Below are 18,813 nucleotides of genomic sequence, written 5' to 3' on the forward strand. Positions count from 1 at the left end.
AACCCTCCCCCCATTTTCTCCACAGGACGAGGTGCTGTTCCCCAGCTGGGAGGCCTTGTTCTCGGGCTCCGAGGGCCAGCTGAGGCCTGGGGCCCGGATCGTCTCCTTTGATGGCAGGGACGTCCTGAGGCACCCTGCCTGGTAGGTCCCCCGACTGTGGCATGGCTGGGCAGTGTGTCTGGAGGGTCCTGGGGCACCCCGCCTGGTAGGTCCTCCGACTGTGGCACGGCTAGGCAGTGTGGCTGTAGGGCAGCTCGGGGAGGGCCTTCTGCTTCCCTTTATTCTTTAGAAAACCCCAACTTTGAAAGTGTTCTCCTGAGTTCTTTGGTCTGATCTTATGTGTGATACTTGCTCGCTGCTTAAAATGTTATAAAATCCAGGAGAGCGTAAAGAACTAATCATTAGTAACATTTTTAAGAAAAAAAAAAATGAAACACCCCATGTAACCTGCTTTTGCTGCTGGCGCCAGGCAAGCTTCTCATCTGCTCTAGGTCTACTGTGACGGTAGGTCCAACCCCCACTGTCACATAAACAACGTGGTGAACATCCTTGGGTGTGCATCTGTGCACACTCACCTGTACAAGTTGTGGAGTAAACCCCCACAGGTGGGGTTCTGGGGTCACAGCCTGTGTGCATGGAGGACACTGGCAGAAGTTGGTAGTACCTGTTTCCCCAACACCCACGCTCTGTAAAGGGTGGTTCTAGGTGTCAGGCATGGCCCCCAGCGGCACCTGCTGAGGTCTGTCCTCTGGGTCCTTATGTGGGAGCCATAGGCAGGGCTGTGGGTCAGTCCCCAGGACGGGCTGCAACAGAACCCCATGCAGTGGACTCTGTCCAGACCAAAGAGGTGGCAAGCTGGGGTGCTCAGAGGCTTCAACCCTGCCCAGGGAAGGACCAGCACCTGATGCTGTTAACTGGCCCAGCCCGAGCTGAGCCGCTGCACCATGGGAGAATAGTCAGGGGTGGACCATATTCTGAAAGAACGGGTAGCTGGCTGGCCAAAGAAGCCATGCCTGCTGCACCCCAAGCTCCTGTTCCCCGACACACCCCACACTTCTCCAGTCCAGCTGCTACCGGCCTCTGCCGGGGGGAGTGACCTGTCCTGCCTGGTCTCCGCCCTGGGCGTGGGCTGGGGTATGCTGATGGCAGTGCATCTTGCAGGCCTCAGAAGAGCGTGTGGCACGGCTCGGACCCCAGCGGGCGCCGGCTCACCGAGAGTTACTGCGAGACATGGCGGACAGAGGACACAATGGCCACGGGCCAAGCCTCCTCACTGCTAGCAGGCAGGCTACTGGGGCAGAAGGCCGAGAGCTGCCGCAATGCCTTCATCGTCCTCTGCATTGAGAACAGCCTCATGACCGCCACCTCCTAGTGTGAACTCCGCTGCATGGGTGGATGGACGGACAGGAGGCCCGGGAGGAGCCTCCATTGCAGGCAGGGGGTCCGGGGTGAAAGCAGCTGGCGCCTGGTGGGATCTGGCAGCTTCACTTTTCTGTATAGTTCACGTCTTCATGTAACCCCTCAAGAAAATAAAAGGAGCCAAAGAGTGTATTTTTTAAAAAGTTTAAAACAGGGCCTGGTGCCAAGACTCTTTCTCCCGCCTGCAAGCCCCATCTGGCTGCGGCCCAGGTCCCTGGGAGCGCCAGGGTGTTGTGGTGCCGTCCTCTGCCCTGTGGAGGCCACCAGGCTTGAATCAGACCCAGGGATGGAGCACAGCCCGATGTAGGCAAGAGGCTGGTTCTGGGACTCACTGCTGCTGCAGACTGTGGGCACCTCCCGGCTCTGGGTGTCGGGGAGGGGCCTCAGTCGTCCAGCAGGCACCAACTCAGTGCTCAAAGTCCCACCCATCTGCAGACCCTGGTGAAGCCCTGGGCCGCCCCTGTCCTCGTGCCTCCTCACCTGCCCAGGGGCTCTGCCAACAGTGGAGAAAGGGCCGTCTTCTCCCAGTTGGTGAGCAACAAGGGCAGCTCACATCCCTGGTGCCAAGGGAAACTGCCTCAGCCTCTCCCACTTCCTACAGCAAACCTTCTGGGCAGGGCTGGCTCCCGAGCCCTGTCTACTGCCCAGCCGGGGCCCCTCGGGGGCCGCCAGCCTCCAGCCACCCCATGCATGCCAGACTTGTGGCCTGTGGTTGCTCCTGGAGCTGGCCCTGTCTCAGGGCCTGTCCCAGGCCTTTCTGTCTGTCGGCTGGCTCAGTGATGGGGTCACGCCCAGACAGGGAGCTTCGAGAACCAGGGCATGACAGCAGCCCCCAGGCCCGACCCCACACCCAACGCTCCCTTCCCCGACACGGGTTCCCAATGATGTCAGGCCCAGCTCAGCAGTCCTGGGACCCAGCTGGGGCCAAGCTCAGACCACACCCCTGACCCCGCACCTGAGTCAGGGCACTGGGGTTCCCGGGTTGGTTTACCTTTTCAGGGCTGAGGGGCTCAGGAAACCATAGCAGGTAGAGGGGCAGGTATGCTCCCGGCCAGGACACTTCGAGTAGGCCAGGGTCAGACAGGGAGGGGCCAGCACACGCCCAGACCGTGCTCAGCCACCACCCACTGGCACCTGCACATAGCTGGGATCCCCTGTTGAACATCCTGGGATGGATGTGGGTGGGCAGGGGGCTCTGGGGAAGCCTGCAGAGATGGGGCTATGCTAGGGGCCATGCGGAGAGGGGTGGCCAGAGTCTACCACCCAGGGCAGAGCCAGGAGCCAGGCTGACCTCTCATGCCTGCTGTGCCATAACACTGTCCTCTATCCTGTGGGCATGCACTTGGCGTCTGCCTTGTGAGCTAGCACTCGGCCCCCCACACACAGCTTGTGGGCTGTGTGTGGGGGAGGCTGTTGGAATCGAGGCACCGAATTAAGGAAAAGGAACCCTCACAGCTGTTTGGTCTTTAAGCCACACGATGTCACAGAAGGATACATGAATGAGTCAGTCCACAGGAGCGAGATGTTCACACGCGTCATGAATGCGAGACCCTCCTCTCCCCCCGGGGTCACCAGGCAGCCAAGCATCTGTGCAGGCCAACCCAGCAGCCCAACTGCTTCTCCTTTAACACCTGTCATGTGGTTTGCATGTGCTCAGGGTCCCTGGGCCCCCAGACCCAGCTCCCCATGTTCATGCACAGCAGTGGCCACGCCACTGGCCCAGCACCAGTCCCTCTGTCCCGGGGTCAGCTGGGGAGCCCAGACCACAAAGAAGGGCAGTTTCTCCAAGCCTGGGGGCCTAGGACTGCATACCGGGCACACGACCATGTGGGCAACGGGTATGGGAGCTGCAGGGTAGACACTGAGATGGGTGGCAGGACGCTAGCCCTGCCTAGGGTCTGCAGGGAGGGGCTCTTCCAGGGGGCATCAGGGTGGAGAATGCCAGGTAGAGCTCTGCAGCCTGGGGTCTAGACATGCTGGGGTCCCCAGCCGGGTCCCGTCTCCACACACACGTCCTGCTGGAGACCCAGGCCCAGAATGAGAAAGGAGCCAGAGGGGCAGCAGGCTCTTCCAGGAGCTCCACCTACCTCCCCCTCCCCATGTGCAGCTGACCTGGGCCCCAAGCTGTCTGCTCACCCCAGCACACCTGGGGGCTCCTGGGTGGATAGCTGCAGGCCCCTCCCCTGGCCAGGCAGCCTCTGATCTGATAGTCCCAAGCTGCCTGTGCCAGCTTCCCTGCCCGCCCCTCCACAACAGTGCCCCTCTCCCCAGGAAGGATGGGGTGAGGTGGTGCAGGAAGGGTAGCACCCAGGACACCCCCGGCACTGTGGGGTCCTTGCCTAAGGCAGGTGGCAGGTACCCGGCTCACATGGTAGCACAACCACTCCTGGTCTTCTGATTGACCTCTTCCCCAGCTCCCCAGGCTGGAACTGGAGCCCCATGTCTCGCTCAGGTGGGTGATTTAAGGTGGCTGTTACCTCTCTAGGGACCACACAAAAGGTTCTTGGACATCTTCTCCCTGAGTGCAAACCTGCAGCGGGCACAGCAGTGTGTGCATGGTGGGCCATGGGTCCTCTGGACACCAAGCGAGGCCGTCACAGCACTGGCTGCCTATCAGGGACGCAGAGACGAGCTCCTTACGCACGGGCAGGGGCATGTATGGGTGACAGTGTGTGCACCAAGGGGCAGACTGAGGGTCCCTGAGCTAGAGTGAGGAGCTGTCTCCCTTGGGCAGGGACTCACCTGGTCCCACCCCTGAGCAGTGACCAACCCCTCCATTGAACCAGACACGTGGAGCAAGTTTCACCCACTTTATGTCAGTTGTTTAAAAAAGTAATGGCATGGTTTGAAGTCCAAGCACCTGGGACGACTAGAAATATCACAGCTTAGCTGGGGCCCAGGGTCTGGGGGCTTACACCAGGTCTCTTGGCCACTGCTCCCACTCCTGACCTAGTGCCAGGCGATCCTGTGAGGGGCCGGTGTACCCTGGGACAAGTGCATCTGATGCCCTTCACCTGCCCTTGGAGACAGGCAGAACTTGCCTGTGGGGTGAGGACAAGAGGCCTCATAGTGAACCCTGGGACCCTCACCACCCTTGCGCCAAATGAGGGGCAGCCTGGGGTGGCATGGCCAAGCAACTGTCCTGAGGAGCCTGAGCAGATCTTTGTGCCATGGCCAGAGCTACGTGCTTACGGTGGGTAGGGTGAGGGGCTCTCAACTGATATGACAGCTTATCCACTGCAGTCACAGGGACAGGCCAAGGGTCTCATGGGAAGGCTGCCCCTGCTGTTTCCATTAGTCACTGGCTCTGCAATCTGAACCCTGGGTCTGGACAATGCCGGAGCATTAGTGTCACTGATGCCAGCAGGCAGCTAGCTGGCCAGGGACATGGCCCATCCAAGATGTCGAGGCCTGGCTTCGTCCTGCTGTGTCAGGGGTCCTGGCATGCAGCCCTCCTTCTCAGGGGTCCAGCAGATGGCTCAGGCCTTCTCCTCAGGCAGTGGGCTCTGCTCATGGGTAGCTGGCTCTGGGGCCCAACCATTCTCCTCTGGTGGAAGTGGCGGGGTGGTGGTCTGCAGGCTGTCGAGGCCCCTGTCCTGCACAGTCGCCACCTCTGCTGGGCTCGTCATCTCCTGGGCCATGGGCAGCGGCTGGTGGCGGGCCTGGCGGCAGTGCCGCAGGCCTACCAGCATGGCCCCGGAGAAGTAGACCACAGACAGCAGCAGAAAGTACCCAAAGTAGATGAGAAACTGCAAGAGAGAGGGTAGGTGGTAGGTGGGGCTCAGGGTGGTCACCAAGGCCAGCCTTACACGTGATCAAACTCGGCCCCTCATTTGGAGCAGGTGCCACAGTGCCCATCACTGGGAGCACAGTGGCCAGCACAGTGAGGGGCTGACACACCCGTTGTTCCAGAATCCCCACAGAAGTCTCATTCCTCTTCTGCATCCGTGTCACCTCCACCTTCTACCTGAGCCCCTTTGCTAATTTTGCGTGACCCCAATGTGTGCTTTGTGGGGTGGCATCCCTGTGGCTTTGGAGAGCTCCTGGATGTCACTTATGTGTTGAGAAGTCCCTGCATGCTGAGCTGGTCAAGGAGAGCCTCAGTGGGAGGCCAGTGTCCACCCCTCCCCGAGCCCTACTTCCCAAGCCCCCAAGACTCGACCATCCCACTTGTTGAGCCCAAGACTTTGGCATTTCTGCCTGCTGAACTGCAGCCGTCTCCTCCCTGGTGAAAGGACGGAGCTGCACGGGAGACAAAGAAACGCACACCCAATGCACTGAAATGTCCATTTCCCTCCTGATCCTAAGGCTGCCAGTGGAATAGGAGGGACGTATCCTTGGGGTACCAGGGAAGGGCAAGGCATGGCCCCAAGGTACAAGGGAAGGGTAGGGCATGTCCCCAAGGTACCAGGGAAGGGTGAGGTATATCCCCAGGGTACCAGGGAAAGGTGAGATATGGCCCCAGGGTACAAGGGAGGGTGGGGTATGTCCCCAGGATATCAGGGAGGAGTGGGGTATGTCCCTGAGGTACCAGGGAGGGATAGGATATGTCCCCGGGGTACCATGTCCTGGAGGTCTGGCGTGGTCTGGGGCACGAGGCTTCTCTGGGCTAGAACCAGGAATGGGTCCTGTTCAAGATTCCTGCAGCCTCCTCAGCTTTGGCACCTTCAGCTTCTAGGAAAGCTTACTTTAAAAAGCAAACTCAGGAAACAAACTATCAGGGGCTTCACTTCCAGGAAGATTGAGTTGACATGCTTTAACCTATTCCTTCCCCTGAGTAGAACTAAAGTCCTGACATTCTATATAAAATAAGACTCTGAAAGGCAGAGAGAAAAAGGCACACAGGTTAGAGACCTCAGGACCCGATTACAGCATGATAGTGAGTTCCTGGGCGTTCTTTTTGCTTCATGATCCTACATGTGGAGCTGAAGAGGCTGACAACCCAGGAACACCAACAGACACAGGAAACAAAGGCCCGAAAAACACCTGCTCTCTCAGGGAAAGGACCAGGAAAGGAGTAGCCCACGAAGATGGAAAACTGTTAGGTAGTAACTGCTCTACTCCAGCCAAATACCACAGAAGACCTGTGACCCTACTCCCATCCACACCCTCAAGAACAGGCAGGGGAACCTGGACTTCCAACCTGACCAGCTATGACGAGGTACCCACACCCCTGCCAGTGGTGTCAGAGAAGACTGAGTAGGGAGCCTGGACTTTGATCTCTGCTAGGCAGTAATGAGACCCCCCAGGAGGACTCAGTGGCTACCAAGTAGACAGCCTGGACTTTCACCCCAACGTGGGTTGAATAAGGTGTCCCTCGCCCTCCCTGCAGGGGTGGAGTCAGAGGAGGCCTAGTGGAGGACCAGGACTTTGACTGCAACCCAGCAGTAATGAGGGCATCCACCCAGTGTCAGTGGAGGCCATATGCGGAGCAGTGATGAGGCACCCCAGCCCCTCCCAGCCAGGGTGGTATAAGAGGAGGATTAGTGGGAGCCTGAACTCCCATCCCCTGAATTTCCATCTTCGTCCAGCAGTAATAAGGATCTCCCCCCTTGGGGGTCAGTGAAGGCTAAGTGGGAAATAAGGACTTCCACCTCCACCTACCAGTAATGAGGCATCACTCTCTCCCCCTGCTAGAGGGGTGTCAGGGAAAGCCAGATAAAACAGAAGGTTTAAATAAGATGCAGAGTCTCATAATGTAATACCCAAAACGTCTAGGTTTCAACTGAAAATCACTCACCATACCAGGAACAAGAGAGATCTCAAACTTAATGAGAGAATAAAAAAAAGATGCCAACACCGAGATGACAGAGATATTACAATTTTCTGAGAAAAACTTTAAAGCACCTATCATAAAAATGCTTCAACAAGCAATAACAAACACACTTGAAACCAATAAAAAAAAAAATACAAAACTCAAGAAAGATATAAAGAAGAATCAAACAGAAAATTTAGAACTGAAAATACAAAATAACTGAAATAAGACACTCAGTGAATGGTCTCAACAATGGATTGGATGAAACAGAGGAAAGAATGAGTGAATAGAAGATACGAAAATATAAATTACCTGTCATGGATTGAATTGTGTCCCCAAAAAACCTGTCAGCCTGGCTAGGTCATGATTCCACCATTTTGTCATCTGAGGTGATTTTCCTATATGTTGTAAATCCTATTTCTACGATGTTAATGAGGTGGGATTAGTGGCATTTACATCGACTCAGTCTACAAGATTAATCTACAATTTAAGCCAATCTCTTTTGAGATATAAATGAGAGAAGTGAGAGAGAGACGGGGGACCTCATACCACGAAGAAACAAGAGCCAGGAGAACAGTGCATCCTTTGGACTTGGGGTCCCTGTAACAAGAAGCTCCTAGACCAGGGGAAGATTGATGACAAGGACCTTTCCCCAGAACCGACGGAGAGAGAAAGCCTTCCCCTAGAGTTGGCATCTTGAATTGAGACTTCTAGCTTACTAGACTGTGAAAGAATAAATTTCTCTTTGTTAAAGCCATCTACTTGTGGTATTACTGTTATAGCAGCATTAGATAACTAAGACATTACCCAATGGAATAACAGAAAGAAAACAGAATGGAAAAAAATGAACAGAACTTCAGGTATTTGTGGAACTGTAACAAAAGATCTAACATTCATGTCACCGGAGTCCCGGAAGAAGAGCAGCATGAGAGTGAGGCCGAAAAGTACTTGAGGGAATAATGGCTAAAAAACTCTCCATACAGGATAAAAAAAAAAAATTTTAAACTTCTGAAAGCTAACAACAAAGAGGAAGTAAAACTAAGAATTTGCCTCAAAGAATGCCAAAAGGGAGTTCTCTAAACAGAAAGGAAACAATAATAGAAAGAATCGTGGAATATCAGGAAAGTAGAAAGTATACAATAAGGAAAAATGTGAGTAAATACAAAAGACTTTCGTTCTCCTCTGGAGTGTTCTAAATTATGCTGGATGGTTGAAGCAAAAATTATAACACTAGAACTGACGGAACACCAATTGAGATGTTTCAACAAACAGATGCAGCACTGGAAGGGCTCACTCATCTATGCCAAGAAATTTGGAAGACAGCTACCTGGCCAACTGACTGGAAGAGATCTATATTTATGCCTACTCCCAAGAAAGGGATCCAACTGAATGTGGAAATTATTGAACAATATCATTAATATCACACACAAGTAAAATTTTGCTGAAGATCATTCAAAAGCAGCTGCAGCAGTATATCGACAGCGAATTTCAAGAAATTCAAGCCAGATTCAGAAGAGGACGCGGAACCAGGGACATCTTTGCTGACGTCAGATGGATCCTGGCCAAAGGCAGAGAATACCAGAAAGATGTTTACCTGTGTTGTACTGACTATGCAAAGGCATTTGACTGTGTGGATCATAACAAATTATGGATAATGTTGCGAAGAATGGGAAACCCAGAGCACTTAACTGTGCTCATGAGGAACCTGTATATAGATCAAGAGGTGGTTGTTCAAACAGAACAAGGGGGATACTGCTTGGTTAAAAGTCAGGAAAGGTGGGCATCAGGGTTGTATCCTTTCACCATACCTATTCTATCTATATGCTGAGCAAATAATCCGAGAAGCTGGACTATACGAAGAAGAATGGGGAATCAGGATTGAAGGAAGACTCATTAACAACCTGCGTTATGCAGATGACACAACCTTGCTTGCTGAAAGTGAAGAGGGCTTGAAGCACTTGCTGATGAAGATCAAAGACTACAGCCTTCAGTATGGATTACACCTCAACATAAAGAAAACAAAAACCCTCACAACTGAACCAGTAAGCAACACCATGATAAACAGGGAAATGACTGAAGTTGTCAAAGACTGAATTTTACTTGGATCTGTAATCAATACCCGTGGAAGTAGCAGTCAAGAAATCAAAAGATGCATTGCATCGCGCAAATCGTCTTCAAAAGACCTCTTTAAAGTGTTGAAAAGCAAAGATGTCACCTTGAAGATTAAGGTGCGCCTGACCCAAGACGTGGTATTTTCAATTGCCTCCTGTAAATGTGAAAGCTGGACGATGAATAAAGTAGACCAAAGAATTGACGCCTTTGAATTATGGTGCTGGAGAAGAACAACTGAATATACTATGGACTGCCAAAAGAACAAACAAATCTGTCTTGGAAGGAGTACAACCAGAATGCTCCTTAGAAGCAAGGATGGCGAGACTATGTCTCACATACTTTGGACATGTTGTCAGGAGGGATCAGTCCCTGGAAAAGGTCATCATGCTTGGTAAAGTACAGGGTCAGCAAAAAAGAGGAAGGCCCTCAATGAGATGGACTGACACAGTGGCTGCAACAGTGGGCTTAACCATAACAACGATTGCGAGGATGGTGCAAGACTGGACAGTGTTTCATTCTGTTGTACACAGGGTCGCTGTGAGTTGGAACCAACTCAACGGCACCTAACAACAATGGTATTGTTTTAAATGTACGTAAAGGAAATATTTAAGACAATTATACATAAAAAAATACATAGGGGAGGGTAAAGAGACATAAGGAGCACTGGTGCCGCAGTGGTTAAGAGCTCGGGCTGTTAACTAAAAGGTCGGCAATTTGAATCCACCAAGCTGCTCCTTGGAAACCCTGTGCGACAGTTCTACTCTGTCCTATAGAGTCGCTATGAGTTGGAATCGCCTCAACAGCAACGGGGTTTTTTTTTTTTTTAAAGAAACATAAAGGGGGGTAAGGTTTCTACACTTCACTTGAACTGGTAAAATGATGACACCAGTAGATGGTGATAGGCTTATATATGTGTATGTGTATATATACATAAATGCACAAATACATATGCATGTGCACGTATACGTATATATCACATACATATGTGTGCATGTGAGTGTATGTATACATACACATGCACACACGTGCACATACATACACATATATGATATATACATTTACATACACATATATGTATACACATATGCACACAGAATTACACAAAGCAACACTAAAAAAGCTATACTAACAGAAACATTAAAAAACATAACATTGCTGTTAGTTGTTGTCCAAAATGAAATTTTAAAAAATGTTCAAGTAACCCACAAGAAGGCACAAAAAAGAGAACAGAACAGAGAACAAAAAATACATAGAAAAAACAAACAAAAAAAAATGGCAGACTTAAGCTCTAACATACCAATAATTACATTAAATGTAAATGGTCTAAATACACCAATTATAAGATAGAGACAGGCAGAGCGGACGAAAACACATGATCAAACCATATGTTGTTTACAAGATACTCACTTTGAATAAAATCATATGGGCAGATTAAAAGTAAAAAGTTGGAAAATGATATGCCATGCAAACATTAATCAAAAGAAAGCAGGTGTAGTTATATTAATATCAGACAAAGTACACTTCAGAGCAAAGAAAATGACCAGGCAGAAACATTATATAATGATAAAAGGGTCAATCTTCCAAGACACACAGCAATCACAAATGTGTATGCAAAAACAAAAAGCTACAAAACATGTGCAGCAAAAGCATGTGCTAAAACTGAAAGGAGAAATAGACAAATCCACAATTACAGTTGGAGATTTCAACACTCCTCTCTCATCAACTAACAGAACTGAATCAATAACCTCATCAACCAATAGGCTCTAATCAACCTTTATAAAATATTCCACATAACAACAGTAGAATACACACTCTTTCCAAATGTCCATGGATCATATACCAAAACAGATCATACCCTGGATCATAAAACAAACCTCAACAAACCTAAGAGGATTAAAATGATACGCAGTGTGCTCGCCAATAACAATGGAATGAAAATAGAAATCAATAACAGAAAGAGGGAATTCTCCAAACACTTGGAAACTAAACAACACACTCTAAATAATCCAGGGGTCAAATAAGTCTCAAAAGAAAATTAAAAAAACACATCAAAGTAAAAATACAACATATCAAAATTTGTGAGATGCAGCTATAGCAGTGCTGAGAAGGAAATTTTTAGTACTAAATGCATACGTTTAAAAAAGAGGAAAAGTGTCAAGTCAATAAGCTCCCACCTTATGAGCCTAGAAAAAGGAGAGCAAAATAAACCCAAAGCAAGAAGGAAGGAAATCACAGGGATAAGAGCAAATATCAGTGAAACGGAAAACTGAAAAACCAATGATCAAAAAGTGAGTTATTTGAGGACTTCCAGCCAACATGGCACCATAGACAGAAGGCCATGCCATCCCTCTATAGCAAAGACCCAAAAAACTAAGTAAAACAGAGACAAACGTCATTCTTGGAACCTGAAGTGTCAAACGAACAGATAAAAAACTCAGCCAAGCACTGAATGGAATAAGAAACTGACGGAGGACAGAGAGTGAGGAGAGATACCTGTGGAGGGGCCCATCACTAACACAGCATGGATCCGCCATCTTGGACTCCTGTTGGGGATTGGCAGACAGGGAGCATGGGAAAGCAGCTTCGCAGAACTCCCAGCAGGAGACAGAGCACCCAATAACCAGCGATACACGCCTTCCCACCCCCCATTCTCTCCCTGCTGCTCTATCTCTGAGGTTGCTGGCTGCCTGCGGTGGCTCGGCCAGCCGGGAAGTGCAGCATCTATGCTGCTTGGATTTGCCCCACCCATGTGGGAGATAGGCGGACAGGGAGTACAAGAAAGCAGCTTCACGAAGTTCCCAGCAGGAGACAGAGCACCCGGTAATGAATGATATATGCTTTCTTAACCACCCCTCTTCCTCCCCTCTTCGACCTCCTCTGCATCCCGCCAGTGGCAGTCTCTTGGCCAGGAGACAACTGCTTTGGCCTCAAGCTGCTTGGATTCACCCTGCCACGCTGGCCAGGCTCCTGAGCTAGTTTTGGTTCTTTTTGTCTCTTTTGGTTTCTTCTGAGCCTCCTACCACCTCTCCCTCCTTTCTCTGGAACACCTGGCTCCATGTGCCACCATTGCTTCTTCTTGAAAGGCTGTGAAGCCATGCTCGACTGAGGAACCACGCCCCCAGCCCACGACACTACGCTGGTGGGATCCCTGAGGCTTTTATTTGCCTCGTTTGTTTTCTTTTTCTTTCCGTAGCTTGGGAGCCCCTTCTAGCTGGACGTCACTGCATGGCTTAGGAGCCACTCGCCCAATCTGTGCAGCTGCGTAGGTGGGATCCTTTGGGGACATTTCAATTTTTCTTTCTTTCTTTTGCCTCTCTTTTTTCTTTCCGTCTTTCCTCATTTCTCAATTCGCATCTCTCTACACTTATCTTCTTTTCCTGTCTCCTGAATACCTGGTGCTGTGTGACATCTATACCTCCTCTAGCCAGGCTACGCTATACCGTGCAGCCTGGGAGCCACTTCCCTGGTCTTAGGAGCCCCACCACTGGGACTCCAGAACTCCTGGGAGCTTTTCTTTTCTTTTCCAAATTTTTATCTAGTTATTTTTTTCTTTGTTTTCCCTGTTTCTTTTCTCATTTTTGCTTTTCTCCATTTCTCGGTTTCTTTTCTCTCCACTCCAACAGCAATCTCCCTTAGCACTCCTTTTTTTGCTTTCTTTGCTTGTTTATTTTTAGCTCCGGTTTCTCTCTCCTCCTTCCCATACCCCTATTAGCTCCACGCATCATGACTTCCCCCTTCTTTCCTGCCTACCTGCACCATGCACTGAACATCACGCCCCTGAGCAGCACAGGCACGGCCTGTTGGAACCTGCCCACCACTGATTCCTAGCCCGCCCTGTCAGCCCTAGTACATGCCACAAACAACCCATCCCAGCTCCTCCCCTTCAGCTGGACCTGCCCTGCTGCACCATAGCTGATTGGCCCTGCCCATTGGACAAGGTGGTGAAAAGTGACTACAGATGAGCAAACAACAAAGAACTCACAGCCCGGCCTGCTCAGACATAACAAAATAACACAAAAAAGCAGGACGAAACAAACAAATCTACAATCAAGAAATGGAGAAAAATAACTACTGAATGTCTGGAAGACAGCAGATAATATCAAAACATATATATATATATTAAAAAAAACAGGACAGGAAGTTTCCAGTAGGTGACCAGATGACTTTCCAGTAGAAGGAAAAGAACTAGAACTACCCGACAGGGAATTCAAATCTCTAATATTCACAGCAATCTAAGAGCTGAAGCAAAAAGCAGGCAAAAATGAGGAAAAAAATAGACATTTATGGAAAAGGCAGACAAATTCATGGAAAATACAGATAAAAAACGGAACAATTCAGGAAAGTAATACAGGAACAAAATACTAAAATAAACTCACAACTGGAAATCATACAAAAACAACAATTAGTAATCCAAAAGATAAACAATAAGATTTCAGAAATGGACAATGTCACAGAAGGGCTGAGGAGCAGGTTTGAAACGATGGAAGACAGAATCCGTGAAATTGAAGATAAACACTTGGATACAGCTCTGAGGAAAAAATCAGAAAAAAGAACAAAGAGAAATGAAGAAACCCTGAGAACGATGGGGGATATGATCAAAAGCAAAAATTTGCGAGTAATCAGAGTTCCAAAACAGGGAGAGGAAACAGAAAACACAGAGAAGATCGTTGAAGAATTGCTGACAGAAAACTTCCCTAATGTCATGAATGATGAAAAGCTGTCCAAGAAGCTCAATGAACCCCTTATAGGATAGACCCCAAAAGAAAAACACCAAGGCTTATCATAATCACACTTGCTAAAACCAAAGACAAAGAAAAAATCCTGCGAGCAGCTCGAGAAAAACAAAAAGTCACATACAGAGGAGAAACAATGAGACTAAACTCTGATTATTCAGCAGAAACTATGCAGGCAAGAAGGCAATGGGATGACATATATAAAACCTTGAAAGAAAAAAGCTGCCAACCAAGAATCATATATCCTGCAAAACTTCCATTCAAATGAAATTAGGACATTTCCAGATAAACAGAAATTAAGGGAATATGTAAAAACCAAACCTACAAGAATTATTTAAGGGAGTCCTTCGGTCTGAGAACAAACAACATCAGACCACAGCCTGAATCTAGAAGGCAAGATTGTACCAGCCAGATACCAACCTAGGAAATGAACTCTCAAGGCCTATCGAAAACCAAAACAATTGCAACAGGGAACCAGAGAGATTAATCTATAAATAAAAACAACGTTAAAACAATAAAAAAGGGAATAAATGGTATAGGTATAGAACTTTCTAATGGAGAGGAAGGCAAGGCGATACCAACTAAGAGTAAAAAAAAATCTACAAATAAAAACAACGTTAAAACAATAAAAAAGGGAATAAATGGTATAGGTATAGAACTTTCTAATGGAGAGGAAGGCAAGGCGATACCAACTAAGAGTAGACTGGTTCAAAGCTAGAAAGGGTAAATTTCAAGGTAACCACAAAGAAAGTTAACAAACCTACTCATCAAAATAAAGAAGAAAAACATAAAGTCTCAACAAAAACAAAAGATGTGAAAAAGAAATCCACAAACAAAAGGAACTCAGCACAGGAGAGTAAGAGGAACAAAGAAAACGTTAGCACCACACAAAAAAAGCACTACAAAATGACAGCAATAAACTCACACCTATCAATAATTACACTGAATGTAAATGGCCTAAATCTACCCATAAAGAAACGCAGAGTGACAGAATGGACAAAAAAAACAAGATCCATCAACATGCTGTCTACAAGAGACACACCTTAGAAAAAAAGATGTAAATTTATTAAAAATCAAAGGATGGAAAAAATATATCAAGCACATAACTACCAAAAAGAGCAGGAGTGGCAATACTAATCTCAGATAAGACAGACTTTAAAACAAAATCCACCATAAAAGACAAAGAAAAGCAGTATATAATGATCAAAGGGACAATCCATCATGAAGACTTAACCATAATAAACGTCTACGCACCCAATGACAAGGCTCCAAAATACATAAACTCCAGCAGCACTGAAAACAGAAATTGACAGTTCCACAATAATAGCAGGAGGCTTCAACACACCACTCTCAGTAAAGGACAGAACATCTAGAAAGAAACTCAACAAAGATACAGAAGAGTTAAAGAGCACAATCAGCCAACTTGACCTCATAGGCATATATAGAACACGCCACCCAACAGCTGCAAAGCACACATTCTTTTCCAATGCACATGGAACGTTCTCCAGAATAGACCACATCTTAGGCCGCAGAGCAACCCTCAACAAAATCCAAAACGCTGAGATAATACAAAGTATCTTCTCTGACCACAATGCCATCAAAGTAGGAATTAACAACAGGAAGCCTAAAGAAAAAAATCAATTACATGGAAACTGAACAATACCCTGCTTAAAAACCACTGGGTAATGGAAAAAATCAAAGACGGAATCAAAAAGTTCCTAGAATCAAATGAGAATGAAAACACATCATACCAAAACCTCTGGGACACAGCAAAAACAGTCCTCAGAGGTCAATTTATTGCAACAGATGCATACATCAAAAAAGAAGGGACAAAATCAAAACATTAGTTACATAACTTGAAAAAACAGAAAAAGAACAGCAAAAGAACCCACAGCCACCAGAAGAAAGGAAATAATAAAGATCAGAGCAGAAATAAATGAAATAGAGAATAGAAAAACAATAGAAAGGATCAACAAAACCAAAAGTTGGTTCTTTGAAAGGATCAACAAAATCAACAAACCACTGGCCAAATTGACAAAAGAAAATCAGGAAAGAACACAAATAAATAAGAAATGAAATGGGGGACATTACAACAATCCCACTGAAATAAAAAGGATTATAAGAGAGTATTATGAAAAACTGTACTTCAACAAATTTGAAAACCTAGAGGAAATGGACAAATTTCTAAAGACATATTACCTACTCAAACTAACAGAAAATGACGTTGAAAATCTGAACAGACCCATAACAAGAGAAGAGATTGAAAAGGTAAAAAAAAAAAATTCCCAACCAAAAAAATCCCTGGCCCAGATGGCTTCACTGGAGGATTCTACCGAACATTCAAAGAAGATCTTATACCAGTACTGCCCAAACTATTTCAGAACATAGAAAAGGAAGCAATATTTCCAAATTCATCCTATGAAGCCACTTAACCCTGATACCAAAACCAGGCAAAGACACCACAAAAAAAGAAAATTGCAGACCAATATCTCTCATGAATATAGATACAAAAACTCTCCACAAAATTTTAGCCCATAGAATTCAGCATCATATCAAAAAAATAATACACCATGTAGGATTCATACCACATATGCAAGAATGGTTCAACATTAGAAAGTCAATCAACGTAATCCACCACATAAATAAAGGGAAAGAAAAGAATCACATGATCATCTCAATCAACACAGAAAAGGCATTCGACAAAGTCCAACACCCATTCCTGATAAAAACTCTCAATAAAATAGATGTAGAAGGGAAATTTCTCAACATAGTAAAGGGCATCTATGCAAAACCAACGGCCAACATTGTTCTCAATGGAGACAGGCTGAAAACATTCCCCTTGAGAACAGGAACAAGACAAGGATGCCCTTTATTACTGCTCCTATTTAACATCATGTTGGAAGTTTTAGCTAGACCAATAAGGCAAGAAACAGAAATAAAGGGCTTCCAAACTGGTAATGAAGAAGTCAAACTCTCCCTACTTGTGGATGATATGATACTATACTTAGAAAATCCAAAAGACTCCACCAGAAAACTACTGGAACTAACAGAAAGATTCGGCAGAGTGGCAGGATACAAGATCAACATACAAAAATCAGTTGGATTCCTATACACCAATAACAAGAACGATGAAAGGAAAGTCAGGGAAGCAATACCATTTATAATAGCCCCTAAAAAAATAAAATACTTGGGAATAAATCTAACCTGGGAGGTAAAAGACCTATACAAAGAAAACTACAAAACACTACTGCAAGAAATCAAAAGAGATCTACATAAATGGAAAAACATACCATGCTCATGGATAGGTAGACTCAACGTTGTCCAAATGGCAATTCTACCCAAAGCGATTTACAAATACAATGCAATACCAATCCAAATAACAACAACATTCTTTAAAGAGATGGAAAAACTTATTATTAACTTTATATGGAAAGGGAAGAGGCCCCAGCTAAGTAAAGCACTACTGAAGAAGAAGAATAAAGTAGAAGGACTCGTGCTACCTGACTTCAGAACCTACTATACGGCTACTGTAGTCAAAACAGCCTGGTACTGGTACAAGGAGAGATACATTGACCAATGGAACAGAATTGAAAACCCAGATGTAAATCCATCCACCTACGGTCACCTCATCTTCAACAAAGGCCCAAAGTCCAACAAATGGGGAAAAGACAGTCTTTTTAACAAATGAGGCTGGCAAAACTGGATGTCCATCTGCAAAAAAATGAAACAGGACCCATACCTCACACCATATACAAAAACAAACTCAAAGTGGATCAAAGACCTAAATATAAAGCCAAAAATTATGAAGTTCATAGAAGAAAAAATAGGATCAACACTAGAGGCCCTAATACACAGCATTAACAGGATACCAATCACAACCAACAACACACAAGCTCCAGAGGATAAGCTAGATAACTGGGATCTTCTAAAAATTAAACACTGCTCATCAAAAGACTTCATCAAAAGAGTAAAAAGAGAACTTACAGACTGGGAAAAAAAATTTGGCTATTATAAATCAGACAAAGGTCTGATCTCTAAAATTTACAAGAAAATCAAACACCCCTACAACAAAAAGACAAATAATTCAATTAACAAATGGGCAAAGGATATGAACAGACACTTCACCAAAGAAGACATTCAAGCAGCCAACAGACACATGAGGAAATGCTCAGGATCTCTAGCCATCAGAGAAATGCAAATCAAAACCACAATGAGATACCATCTCACCCTGGCATTACTGGCAGGAATCAATAAAACAGAAAATAACAAATGCTGGAGAGGCTGCGGGGAGATCGGAACTCTTAGGCACTGCTGGTGGGAATGCAAAATGATACAACCATTTTGGAAAATGATATGGTTCTTCCTTAGAAAGCTAGAAATAGAAATGCCATATGATCCAGCAATCCCACTCCTAGGAATATATCCTAGAGAAGTAAGAGTCGTCACACAAATAGACATATGCACACCCACATTGACTGCAGCATTGTTCACAATAGCAAAAAGATGGAAACAACCTAGATGCCCATCAGCAGATGAATGGATGAACAAACTGTGGGTACACACACACAATGGAGTATTATGCAACTCTAAAGAACAACGATGAATCTGTGAAGCACCACATAACATGGATGCATCTGGAGAACACTATGCTGAGTGAAATAAGTCAATCGCAAAAGGACATATATTGTATGAGACCACTACTGTAAAAACTCATGAAAAGGTTTACATATAAAAAGAAACAATCTTTGATAGTTACAAGGGTGGGGAGGGGTGGGGATGGAAAAACACTTAATA

At 46.4% G+C, this 18,813-nt stretch overlaps 2 protein-coding genes across 3 annotated transcripts in view; one reads left to right on the plus strand and one right to left on the minus strand.

The window, feature by feature from the left end:
• Positions 1–1,572, plus strand: part of COL18A1 (collagen type XVIII alpha 1 chain) — a 136,871-nt gene extending 135,299 nt beyond the window's left edge. For both annotated transcript variants that reach the window (XM_049875048.1, XM_049875047.1), the window contains 2 exons: positions 26–141; positions 1,162–1,572. In XM_049875048.1, coding sequence (XP_049731005.1) covers positions 26–141; positions 1,162–1,372 — 327 coding nt within the window. In that variant the 3' untranslated portion in view covers positions 1,373–1,572. The remainder of the gene's footprint in view (positions 1–25; positions 142–1,161) is intronic.
• A 2,648-nt stretch (positions 1,573–4,220) lies between these two features.
• The window catches only part of SLC19A1 (solute carrier family 19 member 1), a 50,751-nt gene continuing 36,158 nt past the window's right edge, over positions 4,221–18,813 (minus strand). The window contains exon 6 of the mRNA XM_049875049.1: positions 4,221–5,168. Coding sequence (XP_049731006.1) covers positions 4,899–5,168 — 270 coding nt within the window. The 3' untranslated portion in view covers positions 4,221–4,898. The remainder of the gene's footprint in view (positions 5,169–18,813) is intronic.

This window comes from Elephas maximus, chromosome 2 (genome assembly GCF_024166365.1).
Source record: "Elephas maximus indicus isolate mEleMax1 chromosome 2, mEleMax1 primary haplotype, whole genome shotgun sequence".
NCBI lineage: Eukaryota > Metazoa > Chordata > Mammalia > Proboscidea > Elephantidae > Elephas > Elephas maximus.